The 24,898-nt window shown below is 37.7% G+C and overlaps 2 protein-coding genes across 4 annotated transcripts in view; one reads left to right on the top strand and one right to left on the bottom strand.

The window, feature by feature from the left end:
- LOC107695683 (uncharacterized) overlaps positions 1-8,095 on the top strand; it is a 26,549-nt gene extending 18,454 nt beyond the window's left edge. For all 3 annotated transcript variants that reach the window (XM_016495698.1, XM_016495707.1, XM_016495692.1), the window contains 9 exons: positions 702-887; positions 1,135-1,220; positions 1,311-1,373; positions 1,545-1,636; positions 1,724-1,803; positions 3,575-3,663; positions 3,766-3,908; positions 4,855-4,957; positions 5,057-8,095. In XM_016495698.1, the coding sequence (XP_016351184.1) occupies positions 702-887; positions 1,135-1,220; positions 1,311-1,373; positions 1,545-1,636; positions 1,724-1,803; positions 3,575-3,663; positions 3,766-3,908; positions 4,855-4,957; positions 5,057-5,261 (1,047 nt within the window). In that variant the 3' untranslated portion in view covers positions 5,262-8,095. The remainder of the gene's footprint in view (positions 1-701; positions 888-1,134; positions 1,221-1,310; positions 1,374-1,544; positions 1,637-1,723; positions 1,804-3,574; positions 3,664-3,765; positions 3,909-4,854; positions 4,958-5,056) is intronic.
- A 2,151-nt stretch (positions 8,096-10,246) lies between these two features.
- The window catches only part of LOC107695781 (protein FAM184B-like), a 25,019-nt gene continuing 10,367 nt past the window's right edge, over positions 10,247-24,898 (bottom strand). Inside the window, exons 9-22 of the mRNA XM_016495825.1 lie at positions 24,775-24,896; positions 23,416-23,511; positions 20,835-21,014; positions 20,423-20,529; positions 19,258-19,375; positions 18,993-19,175; positions 18,335-18,595; positions 16,957-16,986; positions 16,682-16,839; positions 15,151-15,315; positions 14,398-14,506; positions 14,204-14,308; positions 13,192-13,442; positions 10,247-10,593 (exon numbers count right to left, since the gene is read on the bottom strand). Of these exons, the coding sequence (XP_016351311.1) occupies positions 10,503-10,593; positions 13,192-13,442; positions 14,204-14,308; positions 14,398-14,506; positions 15,151-15,315; positions 16,682-16,839; positions 16,957-16,986; positions 18,335-18,595; positions 18,993-19,175; positions 19,258-19,375; positions 20,423-20,529; positions 20,835-21,014; positions 23,416-23,511; positions 24,775-24,896 (1,976 nt within the window). The 3' untranslated portion in view covers positions 10,247-10,502. The remainder of the gene's footprint in view (positions 10,594-13,191; positions 13,443-14,203; positions 14,309-14,397; positions 14,507-15,150; positions 15,316-16,681; positions 16,840-16,956; positions 16,987-18,334; positions 18,596-18,992; positions 19,176-19,257; positions 19,376-20,422; positions 20,530-20,834; positions 21,015-23,415; positions 23,512-24,774; positions 24,897-24,898) is intronic.

Here is a 24,898-nt window from a genome sequence, read left to right as displayed (position 1 = left end):
TATATATAGGTCCGGGTCGCTAAAGACCCGAATATGTAATAATGATTGGCGAAACATTCATGCATTTAAGGGTTACTGGAGGTTTAAATAATAAAAAAAAATGCACATGCAATTAAAATATGTAACTTCTTTTCACGAGCGGAGATCGCTACTAGATGAATCATGTAATTTGTTATTTAAAAAAAAAAATTTTTATTTTGTCGTAAGTTATGCTATTACTCCAGTAATTTATACTAGCCTATCCAGCGCTCCCTGAATGCAGTCTCTGGCTTATTGCCAGTCAAGAGCAAGCGACTCGAGTCCGAGTCAAGTCTCGAGTCAAGTGACTCGAGTCCACACCCCTGATGTAAGGAAACTGTATCCCTAAGACTTGTAAACGTTCCTGTATTGATTGGACTAAGACAGGTAAAAAAAGAGTATATTTATGTATATACACTCAAACACACAAAACGCATACAAATCTATCTATACTGTATGCTAATTGTCAATCATCTTTGACGATAGTGGTCCTGACAGAAAATAAGTCCTTACAGTAAAATGTAACTGCAATATGGTATAACATATTATAGAACATTGTTTTTCTTTTTTTTACTTTTTATCCAGAGTGAGTATACTCTCACACACTCATTGATTTATTTTGTCTCTATTCTCTTTTTTTTTTTTTTTTTGTTGTTCATGGTCCTTCTTTGTCTATGGTCCAGATTTCATACGACGAAGATATAAGTGATGCAGAAAAAGTGTATCAGGAATGTCAGCAGAGCGGCCCACTTTCCTTCAGTGACTGTATCCCTCCAGCTCGCATGAAACACTGCAACAAGATCGGAGAAGGGACATTTGGAGAGGTCTTCTCAACCATAAATGAGTCCAACGAGACTGTTGCTCTCAAAGTAAGTGCACAATTTAATCACATATGGTTTTATTGTAGAAGCGTACTAACTACTGTCTGACATACAAGGTGATTTTAATGTAAATGTACTATTTCAAATAAATTGTGAACTTATATGTACATCTATATATGTAGGAATAGAAGTTTGGTCATTTGTTTGGTGAAGTTTAAAAGTTTGGTATTATTGTTATTTCTTAAACTTACAAAAATGATTGTACAAAAGTGATGTTTGAATGTAATTTCTGTAGATCATCCCAGTAGAAGGCAGTCAGCAGGTCAATGGTGAACACCAGAAAACATTTGGTGAAATCCTCCATGAAATCATCATTTCCAAGTAGGAAGTCTGGCATAGCTCAGCAAATCTATTGTACATTTGAATGTAATGGTGTGTAAATATTCATACACATCTCCAATGTCCCTACAGAGAGCTGAGCAGCCTTAACACGAAGGAGTTTAACAAGACAGACAGTTTCATTGGGCTCAACAAGTATGCAGCTTTTTTTTCTAAGCTAGCTTGGGTATAAAATGAGGTGAATGGAAGTGTGTGTGTGTTATAGTTATAAGAATGAAGAACACATGAAGAATGTGATTTTGTTTTGAAAAGTATTTATTTATTTTTAATTGTCCTTTCTGTGTAAACTATTCCTTTACTTTCTAGTCTATATTGTGTTCGTGGACGCTATCCGGAAGCTCTGCTCAAAGCCTGGGACAAGTTTGACCGCCAGAAGGGATCTGAGAATGACAGACCTGGTAAGCTAAAAGTATAAACAATTTGTATGCTGTTTAATTGTATTGTGACATTTAATGTCTATTAATGTATTTATTCTGTTGGCACAGATTTCTTTGATGACGAGCAGCTGTTTTTAATCCTGGAGTTTGAGTTTGGAGGGAGTGATCTAGAGAACATGAATGGAAAGGTACCTTGCACAAGAGTTTTGCTTTTTTGCTTCTTTATACAGGTTGTGCTATTCCAGTAATTTCTGTGAAGACTGAACTCCACTGAAAACCTTTGAGGTGAATTCAGGCCCCATCACCCAACATCAGTTCCTGACCTCACTGATGCTTTTGTCATTGTATGGTTTAAAATGTTGTCATCATTTAGTTATAAGAACTTCCATTCATCTTTGAAACAAATATTTTAATGAAACCGGAAAGATTTAAGTTTCGGAAAAAGTCCTTATTACCAAATTTTTTAAAAAGCTCATATAGAGGATGTACAAGAAATCCATATAAATCAAGTGGTTTACTCAAAATCTTCTGAAGGGACATGACAGCTTTGATAATTAACGCACATACATAGAGCTCAGTGTATGTGAATTGATGAATGTTTATACTAGGGCTGCACGATATATCGTTTCAGCATCGATATCACGATGTGCACATCTGCGATAGTCACATCGCAGGATGAGCGATGTTTAGTATACTGCTCGTTATATTTATACTGATGGTTTTCTTTGCTCACACACAGACACGGTGTCTACACCGGACACGACCAAGTTGATATAACTGCAGACCGGAGATCTCCAAAATGGGGCGTGAACTCCAAAGTGGGCATAACCTCCAAAATGGGGCGGGGTCTCCTCGCGCAAAGACTTTACAGCTCCCACCCCGTTTTGGAGTTCCTGCCCCCATTTGGAGATCTCCAGGCTGCAGTTATACCCTTCTCGACGCGACAGCTATACAGAGATACCAATTTTAAATTCATTTAGTAGCAGAGCTACTGCAAGCGATTTTCAGTGCTGGTAATCCATTTATCTTTTGTTGAAACTTCTGCGTCTTTGTGGAGAGCGCAGGTCACGGTCGCTTAGCAATGGCAGACGCCTTATGGCTTAGGTGAAGGTAAACAATTGAGAAAGAAAATGGATGTGTAACAGTATATTGGTTCACAGCAGTTTAATGTTCCTGTTGCTTTCTGTGTCATGAACGTTAATCAAACAACAAAACACAAAGAACACTAACTTTTGTAGCTTTAACACAGATTTATTAGATTTAATTTATAGTGAAAACTATGCAGTTATTTTACATTTGATTATTCAATTTCTGTACCTGAATACTGTTAGACTTACCTGAAAAATATAAAGCACTGCTTATTTAATTTGTATCTTTGTTCTGTTATCTATGCTTGTAATTTGTTTATTTCCTATGCTGATTTACTCACCTACAAAATCACCCCAATCACTGATTTTTTTTCCAAATAGAGCTATTGAAGTCATCTGTTTTTTTTTTCATATCGCAATATATATTGCAGAAAAAAAAATATCGCAATGTGAGTTTTCCAATATCGTGCAGCCCTAGTTTATACAGTATATGAATAACAACCTTAATTAAATCTGTCTCTTATATAAAGTCATTGTCTCTTCAGAAGACTTGGATTAAACTGCTTGATTCATATGGATTACTTATGAACTTTTTAAACTGTCTTAAGTTTTGTGGAATGGGCTTTTGATGGAATCTCAGGTTTAATTACAAATAAGTTCATCCTCCAAACATAAATGAAAAGTCTTATGGTTTGGAATGGCATGTGGACGAGTAATTAATGAAAAATAAATCTCAATTTTTGGGTGAACTATTCCTTTAAAAATCACTGTAATAGCTAAACCTGTTAATTAGAAGTGGGGTGTCCATATACTTGGAACTATAGTGTATCATTATGACAACTTAAAAGTTTGTTTGTGTGTACCATTGCAGCTATCTTCCATGGTCCAGGCCAAGAGTGTTCTACATCAAGTCACTGCAGCTTTGGCTGTAGCTGAGCAAGCGCTGTGCTTTGAACACAGGTAACATGTTTAAAGCTGAAATTTAAGTTTCATTATAAATGTACCATGTGAAAAAAACTTTTCTGTGTAAGCTGATGTAAATGTTGTGTGCTGATGTTTCAGAGATCTTCATTGGGGAAACATCCTGGTGAAGAACATTAAGCACAAGCACAATGAGTTCATTCTGAATGGAATAGTGCATTCCATAGAGACACGAGGGGTTCACGTCAACGTTATCGACTACTCACTCTCACGCCTGGAGATCGGTCAGTCTAAGACGAAACTCTTTCTCTTACTCTTTATAGTGCAAATAGTTTGCCCTCGTGACTTGTTTTCATAGCATTAGAGTCACAAATCCCATGTTTATTAACTACTATAGATGTAGATGTTAACATACATTAAATTAATTTTGCATGTCTTCCTAGCCTCACTCATAAAATTGTGATTTTTGTCCTGAATTCAGAGACCTTCATTGACTTTCTCCTTTGCATCTTCATAGCATTAGAGTCACAAATCCCATGTTTATTAACTACTATAGATGTAGATGTTAACATACATTAAATGAATTTTGCATGTCTTCCTAGCCTCACTCATAAAATTGTGATTTTTGTCCTGAATTCAGAGACCTTCATTGACTTTCTCCTTTACAACAATTAAAATCATGCAGCAACATAATTTTGACAGTCTGTAGAATTTATTATAGCAGACTTTAATATTATTTCAGTTTTTACAAATGTTAATTTGCAAATTTCTCATATATTAACTACAAATCAATATTTGGTCCCAAACTGGCTAGCTGTTTAAGGACATGTTTGCAGATTTTTATCACGCTTTGTATTGCTTTAATGAAGGTAGCATAAGTATCATGGAAAAAAGAGTACAAATTGTTCATTTTTATTTACTGACCATAACAATATAAAGCTGGTTGAAAATTGACAAAGTTATCCTTTTAAGAGTTATATTTAGGCTAAATTTGCAACCCTGTTTCCTGCCATGTTTAGTTTAAATGAATGTTACTTTTATTTAATGTTTGTCTATAAAACAGTCATACGTTTTTTTTTTTTGTTGTTTATAAGCTATATTCAAATATTTTGGTAAAAATTGAAGAGTAACATTTTGGTAAGAGCTGAACACATTTTTACAGCCTAATACAAATAAATACGAAAATGTAGTACATTTGGAAATCATTTTGTTTGTCTCTCTCTGTTTTAGATGGACTGACGGTGTCATGTGATATATCTAATGATGAGGAGTTGTTTATGGGTCAGGGAGATTATCAGTTTGAAATCTACCGTCTAATGAAGAAAGAAAACAAGTATGTGCTTTAGCCTTAGACCAAACTTGTTTAAAATTCTTTCATTCTAAACCACTGAATGATTGATTCTCATTGTTTTTCTCATTTTCTCTGTCTTAGTAACTGCTGGTCCAACTATAATCCTCATTCCAATGTGTTGTGGCTGCACTATCTGGCTGATAAACTGTTGAGCATGAAATACAAAAGCAAAGCCCAGAGCAACCAGCAGAGGACACTGAAGAGCGCCCTCAAATCTTTCCAGTCAGAGATACTCAATTATCCGTCAGCTACAGAAGCTCTTATGAACTGCAAATTATTTCAGTGAAACGTTTATGTTTTAATTAACACAATAGATAGACCTGTATATTTTGAATGACCAGTCCAGGGCAAGTACAGTATTCTAATGTTCTGTAAAAAGATATTAAAAACAAATAAAGAAAATGCAATCATGCAATTAAAAAAAAAAAAAAAATGTAATTTATTGATATACATTAATTATCTTGAAATAGTTACAGTTTTGGCATAGTATGGCAAAACCAGCTGTTCTTGCATTCTCATTTTTGTTTATTAAGAAAAGTCTCAGCGTTCCACACCACATTTCCAGCAATCCAGAATTGGCAGTTCATTTTTATAAATTAATAGTTGTCCATGTTGGATTTGCTGCAGACCTGTTCAGTTTTTTTTAGACCTTGTTTGATCATCCTTGTGCTGGAGGCATAATGTGCAAGGATAGACCACAACATCCATGGAGGAAGCCTCAGCACAGGAACATTCTCTTCTTTTTGCTCTTTGATATGCCCACCCACTCTATGACCTTAGTGTCCTGTTGTCCTTTATCATTCTGACGAGTTCTCTTTCAAACATTCGTTCAGTATCTCACTATGGGAATCGCCTCGGGCGTGACCAATCTTGGAAGCACCAATTACACCACGTCTGTTGGTTGACAGACCAATCACGATAGTGATGCGGGAGTCCCGCCTCCCTCATATATATATCGCTGCTAGCGGTCCCTACATCATTCTCGTTCTCTTCCCCGTGAAGATCCTTATTGGAAGCTATCCTCAGCAGATCCTCATAAGAATTGCCGCTTAACTGTTCACGGGCGAGTCGCATTTTAGGTACGTCGCCGAACGCGGCTGCTTTTTGTTTTGGGGGGGAAATATTCTCTGTCAAAGTGAATATTTTCTTTCTGCTATATCTATATCTTTGTGGTGTGAACCAGTGCATGAAGCACTCTTAATTATTCCTTCACGTTAAGGGAATAATTGCTGTAAGACCCGATATCGAGAGGCACATTGTGGTGATCTCGTTAATCTCCCGGAGTTTTTCATCTCTGTTATGGCGACTGCGAGCCCATCCAGTGGCACAGCGAAGGGAAAAGATCCCTCTCGCCCGTGTGCTTGCGGGTCTATGATTTCGTCTAAAGACTCATAAAGATGGGTTATGCAAGAGAGAGGACGAAGGTTTACACGTGTTCCCATTTGAAATAAATAAAAATGTTTACTGTGCATCCAGTTAGTGGGCCAAGGGCACAGATTTGTGTGAAAATAAAAACAAAAATACACACAAATACTCCCAGATCAGAGCTGCAACCCCCAGATCTGCAGCTAGATCATAGTGCCACACCATCAGTGAGCGAGAGCTGCAGCGCATGCGCAGTACACCCTTGGGTATTATCTATGATAGAATGGGGTTCTATTTTTTTCTCAACAGTGTGTTAATGTCAACAGCAGAAGGGGAGTCAGCTCGGATTTTAGAGGAGAAAATAATCTCTTTATTGAGTAAAAGAGTAATTCGGGTGGTGCCACGGGAGGACAGCCAGCACGGCTTTTACTCCCGGTACTTTGTCATTCCCAAAAGAGGGAGGGGGGGGTCTCTGTCCCATTCTGGATTTGCGGAACCTCAACAAACACCTCAGAAAGTACAAGTTCAAAATGCTCACAATAAAAACATTATACAATGTTATTCGTCCCAGAGACTGGTTTACATCAGTAGATGTGAAGGACGCTTTTTTGACAGTTCCATTCGGTTTGGCTTTAGCCCCAAGAACTTTCACAAAATGTGTTCGAGGCGGCTCTAACACCGCTGAGAATAGCGGGTCTCAGAGTGTCAGCTTATTTGGACGATCTCCTCCTCTCTACTCCGTCATAGCGGCAGGCGGAGATTGATACAAATCTGCTTGTCTCATTTAAAAGGCTTAGGCTTCAAAATAAACGAGACGAAGAGCTGCTTAGTGCCCACGCAAGAAATAATTTTCCTGGGTCTCAGGCTGAACTCAGACCTGTATCAAGCGTTTCTATCAGAGGAGCGCATCAGGTCAATTCGTGGTTGTCTCTCCCTTTTCCAGAGAGGGAAAAAAGTTCTATTCAGACTGTTTACGTCTTCTAGGGCTGATGGCCACGGCAGTGTCTGTCATCCCATTTGGGCTGTTGCGAATGAGTGAGTTTCAGTGCTGGGTAGCAGCACAGCGCTTATGTCCAAAGCGCCACCTCAACCACAAATTGATAGTGTCATCACATTGCCTGCGAGCTCTCTGCTGCTGGAGAGATCGCGCTTTTCTCGAATCAGGGACTCCGCTGGGAGCGAATTCTCTGAGAAAAGTAGTAACTACAGATGCGTCACACACAGGTTGGGGTGCAGTGTGCGAGGGCAGAATAGCGCAAGGGAAATTGCCTGCCTCGCTACAGAACGCACATATAAACTTCCTGGAACTGTTAACAGTGTTTCTAGCATTGAAACATTTCATGCAGTTCCTACGGAATCACCACGTTTTGGTCAAATCGGACAACACAACGGCGGTGGCTTATATAAATCGCCAGGGGGGGAACACGTTCTCCTCAACTTCACAGTCTAGCATAAACTCATGGTGTGGGGCACCATTTTGACATGAAGCATTTTCATCCATTACGGGCGACTCGTGTCCCGGGAATAATGAATGCGGGGGCAGATCTCCTGTCCGGGGGAATCCTCTGTATGGGGAATGGACTCTCCACCCTCAGGTAGTGAACCAGTTGTGGGAGAGGTTCGGCCGAGCTGCCGTAGATCTCTTCGCCTCGCACGAAAATACTCATTGCCCTCTATTCTTTTCTCTGGCGAGAGACTGTGCACCTATGGGTCTGGATGCTTTGGCTCACCCGTGGCCAAGCGTACTGCTTTACGCGTTTCCTCCACTGAGCACAGGTTGGGGTGCAGTGTGCGAGGGCAGAATAGCGCAAGGGAAATTGCCTGCCTCGCTACAGAACGCACATATAAACTTCCTGGAACTGTTAACAGCGTTTCTAGCATTGAAACATTTCATGCAGTTCCTACGGAATCACCACGTTTTGGTCAGATCGGACAACACAACAGCGGTGGCTTATATAAATCGCAAGGGGGGGAACACGTTCTCCTCAGCTTCACAGTCTAGCACGAAAACTCATGGTGTGGGGCATGAAGCATTTTCATTCATTACGGGCAACTCATGTCCCGGAAATAATGAATGTGGGGGAAGATCTCCTGTCCAGGGGGAATCCTCTGTACGGGGAATGGACTCTCTAACCTCAGGTAGTGAACCAGTTGTGGGAGAGGTTCGGCCGAGTTGCCGTAGATCTCTTCGCCTCGCACGAAAATACTCATTGCCCTCTATTCTTTTCTCTGGCGAGAGACTGTGCACCTATGGGTCTGGATGCTTTGGCTCACCCGTGGCCAAGCGTACTGCTTTACGCGTTTCCTCCACTGAGTCTGATCGTACCAACTCTAAAAAGAGCAAGAGAGTGTGGTCACTCAGTAATACTGATCGCTCCGAACTGGCCAGGGAAGTTGTGGCTGACAGAGATATTCCAGCTCCTGCACGATTGACCTTGGCCTCTCCCGTTGCGCAGAGACCTCCTCTCACAAGCGCGGGGAGAGATTTTTCACCCGGCACCGGACAAAGTGGCTCTTTGGGCCTGGCCCGTGAGAGGTTGAATTTAGGTGTTACGGGTTTGCCTCCGAGGGTGATTGAAACGATTCAAAATGCGAGAGCGGCTTCGACGCGCTCTGCATATAATGGCAAATGGAATGTGTTTTAGCTTTGGTGCGAGCAAAGGCAAATTGTTCCTTTTCACTGTTCGGTGGCAAAGGTGTTATGTTTTCTGCATGAACTTTTAGATAAGGGCAGAGCCTTCTCTAATGTTAAAGTTTATCTTGCCACTATTTCTGCATGCCATGTGAGGATTGACAGAAATACAATAGGTCAGCACTCTCTTGTGTGCAGGTTTATGAGGGGTGCGCGGCGTCTGAACAGGGTTTCAAAGCCGCTGATTCCGCCGTGGGAGCTGTCGGTGTTCCTTAACTCACTCTCTCAGCCTCCTTTTGAGCCAATAGACAATATTGATTTAAGGCTCCTTTCGCTAAAGGTTGCTTAGTTATTTGCTCTTTAGACCGCAAAACTAGTTAGTGAACTTCATGCTTTGTCGGTTCATAACTCCTCTATGCTGTTTGCTATGGATTTCTCGCGAGTAACTCTCAAGACCAATCCAGCATTTGTGCCTAAGGTGAGCGAGTCAGCTTTCGCCTGTAGACTTAGATTTACTGGATTTTCATCCGCCGCCTTTTTCCTCATCGGAAGAAGAGCGGCTTCATTGTTTGTGCCCTGTCTGTGTGTTGTCATTATGTGGACAGGACGAAGGGATTAAGGAGTAATCAGTTATTTGTTTCATGGGCTGATTCTCATAAGGGTAAACCTATTTCTCGTCACCGCCTGTCCCACTGGGTGGTGGAAGCTATTATATTGAGTTATAATAGCATGGGTCTCAGTCTTCCAGAGGGGCTGAGGGCTCATAGTACCCGAGGGTTAGCCATCTCATGGGTGGTGTTTAAGGGCGTTTCAATTCAAGACATTTGTGAGGCGGCTTTTGTCAGATTTTATAGGTTGGATGTTATGGAGCCTTCATTGGCGCATTCCGTCCTAAGTGTGTAAAAAAAAAAACGTACATGTCTCTGTTCGATTCTGGGAATAGTGGAGGGCTTGTGTTATTATTATCACACATCACTGAGTTGGTTGACATGCCTGCTTCAGACAGCATATCTGCAATACGGGAGTTGTCTATATCCCATTGTTAGATACCGAACGAATGTTTGAAAGAGAACTTTAGGTTACTCACGTAACCCCGGTTCTCTGATAACATGAGTGAGGTATCTCACCACACTTCCCTCCTTACAGCAGCATGGAGAAGAGATATGCTGAGAATGAAGTAGGGACCGCTAGCAGCGATATATATATATGAGGGAGGCGGGACTCCCGCATCACTGTCATGATTGGTCTGTCACGCCCAATTCACGGCGATTAGAAGAACCGGCGTTACGTGAGTAATCTAAAGTTCTTTCATGGTTCAATGCATAATCTCTTCATTTTTGTAACGTTTTAAGACATTGGGCCGGTGTGCTGCTGTTCGATCAACAGGATAAAAGTGAGATGCATCCTGTAGAAAAGCTTATTTGGTGTTAGCTTGCAGTTGCAGTTGAGTGTAATTATGCAGAAAAAGGTGACTTTGGTGAGCTTGTACTCAAAATGTTGGGACAGATATGGACGAAGGTTTGTGGGACCTCAGAAAGAGAAGTATTTGGTGAACCACTCCTGCTTTTGAGGGTCTTGTCCATCAGGCCCTGTTTCAATAACCCTCTGCTCAGCTGGAGTCCTGAAACAAAAGTACAAGATAAATAAGAGCAGGAAATGTAAATGTGACATCTTGAGAGAAAAGGAAAAAAAAGTTGAGATTTTTTCAGGAAACGTTTTTTTATTGTGTTTTTATTGTTTATAAGACTTTGAGCTCAAGCAGCTAAATAGATAGTTAAAGCATGTCTAATATGGATTTTTTTTTTAAATGTATGTACCTAATTTTTAATGCAAAAGTGGGCAGAACAATTTTTTACTTTAACGTGCAAGGCTTCCGGTGTCAGCTTCTTCTAATTATTGCTATAGTATGCTATTGTATACTACACATTTTGGCAAATATAGTTGGTCATCCAACTTGTGACTGAAAACTACTGCGTGCGACTATGAAAACATATTTAGGAGCACCAGTGCGACTGACCAGATCTTCATCATATTTGTGATTGTGATCACTGAGGGGAACTTCAAAGGTTTCTACGTGTTTTTGCAGCATTGAGTACTGTATCACAGACATATCTCATGAATCCTTTCATAAGCAAAGTGTAGACGGTGTAAGAAAAAACGATTGCAGTGTAGAGAGATTAGTTGATTATAAATGTGAGTTTGCGATGAGCTAAGATGAGTGACAGCTTTTAATGATTTTTAAGGGAGTGTGTAAATGTGTTACTGATTTAATACAACACAATAGACAGTCATTAGTCAGTCTTAGTCATTAGACAGTCACAATAGACAAGAAGTTAATATTAAGTGACTTACATTGTCTGACTATAACAGACAATATACTATTGTCTGATTTTGCTCTATTTCGTCGTCGAAAATAGTTTGAAAAAGTCACAGCTCAGCCGCTGCGCATCTCCATTCAAACACAGCGGTGTCTCGTTTATGAATGAACTGCGTTTTTAAACGAATCTAGTGAGTGAGGGATTCATGATTACCCATTCATAAATCCTGTCACTTGCTTCATTCCTGAATGATTCAGCCGTTCGAATTAATCAATTGAATGAATGATTCAGTGATAAAAACAGTGACTTGTCGCCACCTGCTGGCAGTTTTAGTTTCATTTTTAAAGTAACTTTTCTTTAAATCATTTAATATTTCTATATTCATCATTTTTTAAAAACATTAATCTTAACATGAATTTATGGATTTAATTGCACTCATGCCACCTCTGATCCTCATTAAATGTCTGAAAATACACCTACAAGCCACTTTTGTGTTCTTCTGTGCCACCTCTGTACAAATGAATTTTAATACTGATTTCATTTGATTAGTAACTTATTCTTCTTATTCTACTTGTTCTTATTATGTAGTTTTAATTAGAATTTTTAAAAAGCTTATAAAATATATATTTTTTTAAATTTGACATAAAAGATGACATACTTTTAATAAAGTTAGAAAAATGCCATTACAAAAGTAAAAATGTTGGATTATTGATTAGAAGGTGCTCCTACATTTTTGACTGTGCTCCTACATTTAGAAAAGTTAACTTTTAAATAAAAAAAAATAAATTTTTTAAAGAAAAATAAGCGTAGAGCCCTGTTGTTGGCAGAGAATATAATCTATAGCTATTTGCACTGTATAAATAGCATATCGTTAAAATACTGCTATTTGCACTGTGTAAATAGCATCCATCGCTATTTACACTTAGTGCAAATAGCCACTGCCTTTTTTTTAATTTTACTAATGTCCAGTGCTGCTACATTGATTATACAAAAAGCCATACAAAAAAAAAAAAAGGTATTGTATATTGAATAGAAGATAAAAAGGAGCTTTTATTTGTCTTTGGGCTAGTTTTGAAGAGTGCTATTTTAGTATTGTTTAATGTTATTATAGTATTTCATTATTTCAAATTAGCTTTTATATTTGCATGTATTTTCATATATATTTGCATTTTATTTCATTTTTAATTTTGGTTTGAATTTAAGTAATATTGTTATGTGATTTTGTCAGATATATTTCATTTAACAATTTGTTGTTTTAATAGTTTGAGTTAATAACACTAGATTTAAATAGTTATTAGGATGTTTTTTTTTAAAGCAATTTCAGACCATGTTTTACAATATGAGATGATTTATCTCAGAACAGAAAAGGCACCATATACAAATAATTTTTAAGTTGCTTTGGATAAAAGCATCTAATCAATGAAAAATATGTACACTGAACAAAATTATAAACGCAACACTTTTGTTTTTGCCCCCATTTTTCATGAGCTGAACTCAAAGATCTAAGACTTTTTCTATGTACACAAAAGGCCTATTTCTCTCAAATATTGTTCAGAAATCGCCTCAGTTTTGAATGTACCGGGTGAGTGTAGAAAGCAGCTAGCACACTAGCTAACATATGTAAACATCACTGAAATATCAATGACGATCTGCTGCATGAGATCACGTGAGGCGCTCCCTCTGGCATGATAATCTTAATAATATCTTGTAGTGTGTGATGCGCCACGATGTTAAAATCTTGTAGTGTGTGCATGTTTAAGATTTGAGGCAAGATAATCTGCAAATATTCTCCTTATGTGTGTGCTGCAACATAGACCATACATTGAGATTTGTATTTATCTACCTCAAAAAGAAAAAAAAGTTTCCAGGAGATTTCAGGATTGGCTGTTGTGGGTGATTACCTGATGTGCTGGTTGTAGGTGATTTTAAGCTGCGGCTGATGTCGCACCTCTTGTGAAGGTGGGCGGCTCTGTCTGATAGAGGCTCTGTGTTCAGAATGAGGGGAGGTGGGTGTGTGTGTCCTTGTTAGGGTGGTCCCTCGCCCGCACTGTTCCAGACTGCCACGCTCCATAACTGGTGAGCATTTGGCCTTAGATGACCCCCCATCATATGAGCAGAAGTTTGGGATGCTAGTTTCCTCAACCACTTTTTTCTATAAACAAAAGGCAGATTACAACAGATTAAGCCCAAGCTTTAATAAACATGTTCTTTTAGGGTGCTTTCACACTAGCACTTTTGGTGCATACCCGGGTTTGATTGACGTCAAGAGTTTGGTACGTTTGGATGGTGTGAACGCGGTCTTCCGAACTCGGGTGCGCACCCGCAAACTGTACCCGAGTCCGCTTAAAAGGGGTGGTCTGGGGTACGGTTCAAGTGAACTCCGGTACGGTTCGCTGCTGATGTGAACGCAGTCGTACCAAATCACGAAAGTGAACCGCTATTAATGGACATATTATTTGATAAAAATGTGTGTTTGTGTGTTTCACTCACTTTCCTGACGAGCGTGACTGACGCGCTGCAAACAGAGCCGTATATCTCATTTCTGTTCGCCTTCAGAGTTCTTTAGAGCATTTGCAATACATTCGTAAGGCAGATGTAAGTGATGTTATGTACTGAAGCTTTGGAAACAAAACCAACGGTTCAAAAACATAAATATAAAACTTAAGAGAGCAATGCTACGCATTTTGCCGTCTTCTCCTGCGCCATCGTTACTAAACAACGGGGTAAACAGCTGCTGGCTTGATGACGCAAACGACCCAAATAATATAATGTGAACACTGTCCAGCAGGGGGAGTGGGAGCAATCAAATTCAGGTTCGGACCAAGCAATCGAACCAAGTGTGAAAGCACGCTTAGATATTGAATGATACCAGATGGATGGAATGGGATTTGAAAAAGTGTAAATGTGTGCTACCTTCATAGTAGGTGTGAGGGTCCCTGCTTGTGTCCTAGAGTCATAAGGCTTAAATATTTCATCGCTGCACAGAGTTGGATGCTGGGATATCTGGTGGAGGTCCTCCTGAAATAGAAAAAAAAAAATGATGTGATGAGACAGAAGGGTACTAGCATCCTGTGTCTCGTATTTCACTGTGTATGTGCGTGTCTAACCACTAGACTTTTGATGAGTTGGTCTCTCTCGCTGAGTTTGTCCTGTAGTTTAGCAATTGTGTGCAGGTCTTCTACTCTCCTCTTTCCCCTTTCTTCCCTTTCTCTCAACCTACAATCATAAAATACAAGCACACAAAGCAGACACAAATATTAATTAAATGCAACATTAAGAAATTAAATGCATCACTTGAACTATTTTAGTAAAAAAAAAGAAAGAAAAAAATGTTTAGAGAATAATCTCACAACTAGACTAGGAATAGACTAGAATAAAGGTGTAGCATTCTTTCATTATTACAAAATATTACATTTTAATATGGCACTAAAACACTCAAACTTTTATTACTCGTATAACATGACATTCTAATATAGATAATATGAATCATTTTAACAGAACCTTGTATGTGTATTTGAACTGTATTTTGTTGTATAACTAAGTTATTTTACAACTTTTTTTCAAATTAGTAATTATGAGTCTGTTATATGATGCAGTATAATGTTAAGCAGTGGTAAAATATAGTAAAATATGTTAAACAGACCTGGAAGTACTGCATTTTTATAGCGACGGTTATTATTAAATTAGCCAATATATTTCATAAATTAGCATGCAATGTGTGGAATTTTAACTCTTCAGTTCTGTGGAAATCTGAAGGAAATCCAAGTCACAAGCCATTGCCATATATTGTCTTGCTTGGGTTAATTCTGTATGTATGTGTGGTTTGTGTTTTGCATTATTGATGTGGGAGGAGTAGGTACTCTGTTTCCAAGGCAACTATGCGGGCCTGTAGTCGTGTTTGGGCGGTGCTGAAGTCTGATATTATGGTCTGGATCTCCATTCTGTGCTCTCTCTTCACACTCTCCATGTTATTCCTGTGATCCGACCCAACCGCTTCACCCGCCTCATCACATTCCTCTGAGAAACTGCACATCAGACACAATACATCAATATCACGCATGTATATTCTGCTTTGTTCTCAGTATAGCAGATATCAGATTTACTTAGCCTTAAACGTCACATAAAAACATAGCATGTGGTTAGTCCCTTTACGCTCAGACATTCTGTTTAATACCACTTTTCCACCTAAATCGTTCATGTGTGCGGTGGAGCAGAAAGATCTAAAAACTCTCATAATTGGCAAAGTGAACAATGTTATAAGTGGCAATGTTACTAAAGTACATTGTCTGCCTACAACTTAAATTTAGAAGTCCTATGAGTTTTGAAAACAGATTTAAAAGCTATTGTAATTTAATTCAGCTTCTTCATGCCATCACAAGATACCAGTAGTTATTTAATATATAACACATAAAACTGGTTTCAATCAATTCAAGCATGACATTTAATTAAATAAACTTGAACAAAATAAAATGATTTTAGATACTAACAGAGGACAAAAGTAATAATAAACTGCCCAAAGCCAATGTGCAAATGACATGCATATAAACAAGATCAACTGAACATGCATGTCTTCTCTGCATCCTGTGTAGAGTGCCCAAGTTTTTTGTGTCAATCTGGCCAAACCAAGTTGTTATTGTTAAGAAACCTTTACTTGATGAGGACTGTTATGTTAGTGTTTCCTGGTTTGACACCAGCAGGTTTAAAGGGTTAGTTCACTCAAAAAAATAAATGTATAAAAATCCGTTATCATTTACTTACTCTCAAACCAGTAACAGATATTTTTTAATGAATTCTAAGATATTTAAGTCCCTGGAAGTTCATTCCTTCAGAACTTTGATGCTTCAAACAGTTCATAAAGACATTCTTAAAGAAATTCATATGAATTGAGCAATTCAATCCAAGTGTTCTGAAGGAACATATAGCTTTATATGATGATCAGATTTAATTTAGACTTTTATTCACATAAACATAGATCAATGCACGCACAGAGCACATCAAATATGGTCAACGGAAGCTAAGATGGAAGACGGAAATTTCTCAGGTTTAATTAAAATGTTCATTTGTGTTTCTAAGATAAACGTTTAATGGGTTTGGAATGACATGAGGGTAAATAATTGGGAGAACTATCCCTTTAAGGAGCCAATGCAGAGTAGTGGAAACATATGGAACAGTTTCAAATGGGCCCCTTGTCAGTGAATAATGGGCATAAGTAAGCAGTTCTTAACCAGAATAAGCAGCAATGTGTACTTAGCAGTCAGTCTTGCCACTGACGCCTGTGTGAGTGTGCTTGTGCTCATCTTGTTACTGACCTCCTGTCTATGTGCGTGTTTGAGGTCATCTTGTTACTGACCTTCCATGTGTGATTGTGCTTGTAGTTATTTTGGTACTGACCTCTTGTGTTTATGGTCATCTTGTTCTACTTTCTGTGCTATGACTGCACTCATGCGTTCTTTCAGATCTTCGTTCTCTCTCTTTAGCTCCTGAACCTCGCTGCTCTTCTCATCCAGCTGTCTCTCTAGTGACTGTAAGCGGTTTTGCTGCTTCAGATCCTGAGGAGGAGACAAATAAAGAGAGAGACGTGGAGTGATGAACCCCTTGAGGCGGTATAAGTGTGTGTGTGTGTGTGTGTGTGTGTGTGTGTGTGTCTGTGCGGTTTGTATGTGTACCTGCTGCAGGGCCATCATTTGTGTGTGTTTCTTTGCGTGCACATTTGGGCGGCATTATGCTAATATTTCCACATAGTAACGTAGATATGTGGGGGCGTGTTAGAACGAGCCTTTTTATGTAGGCATGGCTGACTCTTAACTTCTATAAAGAATATCTCTTTTGATTTGAGACTTTAGTCTTTGCAACTTTACAGATCTTCTTTATGCACCAAGAGCTTGTAACACTCCAAAGAGAAAGGAAAACTTGAAATCACATCATATGACCCCTTTAAGGAATAAGGTTTTTTTCACACAAACTTGTTTTATATACCTTACTCATTATGACAGATAATGATAGTACTTACAATTAGCATCAATATTCTAATAAAGCCTTTAGAATATTTCTGCAAATACGGCAATCAGCATATTTTACGAATAAACCTTTTAATAAACAAAGATATCCTGCTATTCTCTTCTGTCTGCCGTTTGAACATTATTACGCTCCATTTTAGTCCTTTGATTAACATTCATTCTAATTCATATCCCTAACGATAGAAGATGAGGCTGAAGGATGAATTGGAAAATGTAGGCCAGAAACCTTTTTTAAATAAGGAGAGTTATATTGATTCATGTTCATTCATTAATTTTAATGTCTGTATTAAAAAAAAGAAATAAATATTTAAACTAATTTAAACTGAAATGCCATGGGTCAAAACGCTAATTTACTTCTAATGTGTTGCTGATTAGCTGTAGTTATGTATAGTGCACAATATTCAGTATGTGTTATTTTGTTATACTTTTGTTCATGTGAGTTGTGTTAGATAATATGCACTGCCTTATGTCTTAGTGGTCTTCAACCTTTCTGACTCCATCACCCAAGGCCCCCCATTGTCAACGACGATATTTGAAGACCCACCAAGGTATTTCCGGTGTATCAGTACTGACAAAGCTGTTTCTTTTTTTATTATTATTATTTTCATACATTTTTTTTTAATAATTAAAATAATTATTTAAATAAATACAGTCCATAATTGAATGTTGTTCATGGTTTCCACTTTAACCTTTTCAGATCTAGAAATCACAAATGTAAAATTCCTTCATACAGTATATTTGGGTTGTCCAATATCATGAGAACCCTGGTTCTTAAAAATTGTTAAGGGAACTAATTAAAATAAGACATATGATTTCAGCTTATAGAGATATGCTTTCAGCTTATTTTAAACCTTGTTTTGTCTTATTTTACACCATCTTGCTGCCCCATTGGTAGTGTGATAAGGCCCCCAGCCCCTGGATGACTAGGGGAGATTGTTTGTGCCCTTTTTGTAGAATAGACTTAAGTAAGTAGTATTATAGTATCTATAAGTAAGTATTATAGTAAGTAAGTACTCAAGAATGTGACTATGATATTTGCAAAAAACATTCTGTATGGGGTGTGATGGTTACCCAGCTGTAGTTTGTGCTGTGTGAGCAAGCGTTGTCTTTCCGACTGAAGTTCTTCATTGGCTTGTGCTTCCAGGGCCTGAAGAGCACGCTGGTGATTTAACCTTTCCACACGCAACAACTCCTCCTCTCGCTCACGCCACCCCCGCTTTTCCCTCTCCTCTTCCCTCTCTCCCGTAGCCTTTCCATCCTCCTCGTCCTCATCTTCCTCTTTTACCACCTACAGGACAACATAAAATAACTAACATTAAGAGTTCTTTCCACAGTTGTGTGTGTGTGTGTGTGTGTGTGCGCTGTCATCATTTCAGTGGTTTCTGTCCACACAGTCATTGGGATCCAAAACATCACTGGACCCCAATTTCTTGAATTATATGGATGAAGCATTTTTCAAAATATCTTCTTTTTTGTTCCAAATGAATGAAGAAATACTCAGAGGTTTGGAATAACATGAGAGTATATGATGACAGAATGGTTTTTGTGTTTTTTTTTTTAAATATCCCTTTAGCAGCTCTCTCGGTTTAATTGTTATTTATTATTAATGATTATTCATTAGTAATGATAAATATATGAATCATAAGAAATCTTTTGATCTCCCGACAGCCCTAGTGTATACGCACTTGTAACTGCTGCCTCATCAGTCTCTCTTTCTCTTGAATGGTGGAATGAAGCTGAGATCTGAGCGTGCTGTTCATATCTCTTGTCTTTTGGATCTCCTGCTTCATTCGTTCCATCTCTCCATTACCGTAGCGTCTCTCTCTCTCTCCTTCCATCTTCTCTGAGAGTGCTCTCCTCTCCTCCAACTACACACAGAGACAGTAAAATAATGCTGATAGCGTGAACAGTGTGTATGATGGGTCTGAGGAAACTGTCAGTGTGTGTTACCTGTGTCTGCAGTTCTTCAACTCTGTGTTGCCACTGTTGGTTCATCTTTCTGATCTCTTCCTCTCTTTCTCTCTTCATTTCCACAATCTGATCAGAGAACTGCTTCTCAAACTGTAGCCTATACACATACATTTGCATTTAAATGAATAAAATTGCACTCTAAACCCATTTTACACATTGTTAGAAACTAGGGATGTCAAAGTTAACACATTATCGCATCTGACTAATACATATATACGGTACAATGGTTTAGTTCTGGTTCTCAATTTAATTGACCAATATGTGTTTGAAGACTTTGTAACATTATTATAATTGTATCCCTTTGTTTATATTGCCTTTAATTGCCATCATAATCATTATGGTTCATCATAAGGCATGACGCATTCAGAACAACAGCTCTGTTTGTTTTTGATTCTGCCAGAAAGTCTATAAAGGGTGTGAAATTATTTAATATTTGTATTAAATTACTGCAGATTAGAGGTAAGTGCATTGTGTGCTGTTGCAGAAAAATACAAAAACGAAATTCATCCATTTTGGGGCAGTAATACAAACTACGGTTCAAAAGTTTGTGGTCAGTAAGACTTTTTATTTAAAACATTTTTTTTTTGAAAGACAGGATGCATTAAACTGATGAAAAGTGGTGATAAAGTTTATTTATTTATTTATTTTTACAAAATTTATTTAATTTATTTTTACTCTGTTGTTTGAACTTTACATTCAATGAATCCTGAAAAAAAAAAGTTCCCTGCAGAACAAATGTTGTCAACATTTATAATAATAAAGAAATGTTTCTTGAGCACAAAATCAAAATCTTAGAATGACTTCTAAAGGATCATGTGACACTGAGGACTGAAGTAATGGCTGCTACCAGCACAAGAATAAATTTGTTTAAAATTATGCTACAATAGAAAAGAGTTATAATATTGCCAAATATTATTGCAATTTAAAATAACTTTTCATCTTTATTTTTGATCAAATAAATGCAGCCTTGGTGAGCGTAAGAAACATTGAGAAATCTTACTGACCCAAAAATTAATTAATAACATGATTAAAATAAATCGCAATTAAATATTTTAATTGACAGACAGCTCTATTAGAAACACACATGTAATGTGAGCGAATTTCTCTTTCTGTCCCTTCATGTCTCACTTTCATTCTGACACACCTGATTCTCTCCTCTATACCATGATTGGACTGTTGTAGAATGTCTCTTTCTTGCTGTAGAGCAGAAATCTCTGCCTGTAACACTTCCTTCTGTGCAGCAAACTCCTCCTGTGGGAGACATAAAAAGAAAGGAGAACAAGGATGGATAGACTCATGATTGGAAGGAAAGATCCATGGATTAAGGAAGAAAAAGAAGTAGATCGGTTGCTAGGTGAATATTAACGTCTTTCTTTCCTCTGGGCGGCACAGATCTGCTGAGATCAGCAGAACCTTGTGCTGCCATAAGGGAATTGCCGATCTGTGTGTGCTTGTGAGTATGTGTGATAGAGCTGCACAGTAATGGAAAGGGACATCACTGACACTTTGTCCACATGTCAAACGGAAGAGTGTGTTGAGCAAAAAGGAGTGAGAACCTGTATTTGCTGCATACTGCTGTGTGTGTTTTCCAGTTCTTCTTTCACTCGTACACACTCCGGGCCACATGCTGACTGCCGCTCCACCTTTGCATACTCCTGCTCTCTCTCTTTTGCCCTTTCCTTCTCCTCTTCTCTTTCTCTCTCCAGCGTCTGAATCACTCCCTCCAATTTCGCCATCTGCAAGCCAATAAAACTTAGATCAGCAAAGACCTTAACAGCAGGTGGAATCCATTCAAGTTTGATATAATTTATGTGGGCCATACAAAGAAAGTGATCTTCTGTTTTTAGAATAGAGTCTTTATTTAAAGCAACCTGAGGTTAAGGTTCTTTCTCAAAGGGATACAATGGGGATTGTTATAGGGTGTGTCTGAATCCATTCTCTAGATCAGTAGTAAGAGTAAATTGTTTTCTTACTACACTCAGTTACCTGTAATATTGTCAAAAGTAATGTTATTTAACCGGCAATGTTGTCACCATTTATGAAAACATTTTTTTTTTCTTTTCTGTTATTCACTGAGGTGTAATTTGTAATCATCTTTACTATCATTCAAAAGTTTTTCAGTTCTGGTTTTTTAAAGAAATGAATACTTTTATTTCATTGATCAATGTTACAAAATATTTCTATTTCAAATAAATGCTATCGCTTTGAATGTTCTATTCATCAATACATTTGCCCCAAAATATTAAGCAGCCTAATCATTTTTAACACTGAGAATAAAAGGAAATGTATTAAAACAGTTCATTCAAATAAAGTTATTTCAAATTCATAATATTATTGTCTTTAATGCATTTGCGATCTAATAAATGCATATTGGTGACCATAAAAGACTTCTTTCAAAAACATAAAAAAATCTTACCAAACCCAAACTTTTGAATCATTATTGTGTATTACAAACTTCTATATTATACAGGAATTGAAGTTGTTGTTGAAGACTAAAAAGACCCATTTTCCCTTTTCATTAATGTTCTGCAATTTTATTTTTATTATATTTGTGTATAATGTCTGAATGCCATTATGTTTAAAGCGGGACAAGCACATAATTCATAATGGCACTGTTTTTTTGTAACAGCTACAATGAAGAAGCCTGATGGCATGTTCAATGATCCTGTTGATAAATAGCAAAAACATCTTAATGAGTTTATAAGGTGTCACAGGAAATTGAGTCCCAATTCACGAACAAGCATTTTTGTCCCCGTATGGTTGTGGACAGCAGGTCCTACGAAAGAGAGCTGCCAGTTAGACAGCAATGATGAAGTGATTGAAATAGGAAATAGTCCTTTTTTAAGACATAAGCTATGATAGTTCTGTTTGAATATCTCGGCAATGTGAAGTGTAAGTTAATTTATTATTTCTATTCTAAATATAGTTTTGAACAAAACAATCACTCATGAGGATATTTTATTATCACATATATGTCAGCAATTCAGCAGTACTGTCACACTCTGTGTTCTTCATTCTCAAAGTTCTGCTAAAGTGACAGCATGGTGCGCAGCGTGAATTAGATTACCTGCCTTTCAGTCCCGTTAATTTGCTCACACAGTTACCATTTCTGAAACGGCTTTCAGGATTCATAAATCATTTTGCAGGTTCTATTTAATACACCTGCACTGATACCGCCCATTATTTTGCAGTTTTTTGGAAGCACACATCAAATGGCATATTTATTAAGTTAAATCGGAAAAATGCATGACATCCTGTAAACATGTTAGCAGATGAGCTTTAGTAGATCATTTTAGTACTTTTTGGGTGTAGCTGCACGCAAACCTAAGGGCAGTGTTTGAAACACTTGGAAACAAATGAGCCAGACAACCTAGCATTAGATTTTTCAAGAAATGTCCCTAGTGGGATTTTAACCTACAACCTTTTGTGCACCAACCTAGATCATTAAACACTAGGATACCACCACAATCCATATATTTAACTTGACTTAGAACAAATGGGTTTCTGATAAATAGCACAAACTGATGCTTGCTTCATTGCAACACAGCACTAAAACAACAATCCTCTTCCTAGCTATCACTTATTAAGCACTATTTCGTTATCATAACCCAGTTCCAAGCCTGCTAGCATATTAGATGAAGCATTAGACGAAGCCCTGTGCCTTGGGCACTACAAATGCTCTTTGTGTTTTCTCATTTATCATGGTCATGTGGAGAGCTCTGGGCTTCTCAGTCTGCGTATTTAAGCAGAAGGACTGAGCATGCTCCCTTTGCCTAAGCTTCAAACCAATTTGAAAAAGCTTGATATTTACATACAGTGGGTACGGAAAGTATTCAGACCCTTTTTTAATAAATCTGCAAAAAATGTCAACAATTCTGTGTTTTTCTGTCAATATGGGGTGCTGTGTGTACATTAATGAGGAAAAAAAATTTACTTAAATGATTTTAGCAAATGGCTGCAATATAACAAAGAGTGAAAAATTTAAGGGGGTCTGAATACTTTCCGTATCCACTGTAGTTCAAGTTATTTGTGGTGACCTGATTCATTAGTAGGTCAACAATGTTATGCAAAGATTGTGTTGGCTTTTAAGAGGAAAAGCAAAGGACAAATGTAGTGGTATTCTTTGCAGTAACTTACCTCTCTGTTGGACAGCTGTAGTTGGTTGTGTAGCTCTTCCCTCTCTGTCTCTAAAGCCTTTCTCTCTTCTTCTCCGGTTTTCATCTGCTCCTCAATCTGTAGTCAAACCAACATTATAATACTAGTATCTCTTAATTTCAATAATATTTCAACAGATATTTTTAATAGTGCTTTGCTGGTTACTTTTTTAATTGTTTTAAAGAAGGCATATAGTCTACATCTTTGCAGCTGTTTTTTCCCTTGCCTTATATTGCATTTAAGGTATATTCTTTTCTCAGTTCATACATTCCATGGAAACTAATATCATGAAATCGGTGTCACAACATTCAGGCACTACTGTTTGAGCTACAGGAACACTTTCTTGTAGCAAAATATTAATTAAATATTACATAAACATTTTCCACCCTTTCTAACTTTTAGAATTAGCTCTACAAAAAAATAAAATGTATTTCATTTAATTCTAAACCGTCTTTTTTCCTTTTGTGGAACACAAGCCAAGATTCTGAGCAGAATGTTGCTCAATTCCATTCAACAAAATCAAGTTTTTCAGCAAAAAAATTATCTACTTGTATTTCAGTCTTTTACATTAGAAGCACATGAGTTGTATTTACCACTTTTATAATGTGTTTATGCTATTTTGTTCTTTTTGGAGTTTGAAAGCCCCTGGTTCATTACATGAAAGAGGGTGAACATTTTCCTTTTGTGTTACATGGAAGAAAGAAAGTCATGTAGGAATGAAACAAAGGGTGAATAAATTATGTTTTATTTTTTGGTCAACTAAACATTTAAATAGGTCGTTTTTAGCTTCTGTACCTTTAAGACTTTTTATGCGACTGACTTGTTATGATACGATGGCTAATCTCTGCATGTTCATAAGGGTGGGCCAAGTTTCTGAATGCCGAATATGCGTCATATGTTAATGTGATTCTGATTTCAGAATGACCCATTTTTGCAGCTTAGTTTCCATAATTGGTCTGAATGGACTTGGGCTTGGAGATTTGCATTGTGAATAATAATGTGTGTCTATAAACACAGCACAAAGAAAATTATTTTTATTTCCCCCGTAACAATAAAGCCACACTAATATAGATGGGTAAACGTACAGATTATACTCATTATATATCCTCTTAAGATATTCTTAAAATCCCATGCTCAGTCTCTGCCTTTTGTTATTGGAAAAAAGAACATAAAAACTTTCGACATTTAAATATTTCCAAATGAAATAAAATCAGAAAGTCAGTGCCGATTGCCCACCTTTCACACCAGTAGTAACAGGCGCAAATGAGAAGGTATGAAGTTATTAGCAAAGCTAGTGTGTCTGTAAGTTCACATTAAAACCGCAGTTGAAATCTGTCGTACCTGCTGCGTCTTCTTTTTCTCTGCATCCAGCATTGCATGCGCTTGCCGCAGCTCACTGGCATGTTTGCGTATCACTTCTTCAAGTGCTTTCCGAAGCTGCTCTTTCAGCCTTACTTTCTCTTCT

This window comes from Sinocyclocheilus anshuiensis, unplaced genomic scaffold (genome assembly GCF_001515605.1).
Source record: "Sinocyclocheilus anshuiensis isolate Anshui unplaced genomic scaffold, SAMN03320099.WGS_v1.1 scaffold517, whole genome shotgun sequence".
In the NCBI taxonomy this organism is placed as follows: Eukaryota; Metazoa; Chordata; class Actinopteri; order Cypriniformes; family Cyprinidae; genus Sinocyclocheilus; species Sinocyclocheilus anshuiensis.
The sequence above is the reverse complement of the archived record's forward strand: the minus strand, read 5'-3'. Positions and strand labels throughout refer to the sequence as shown.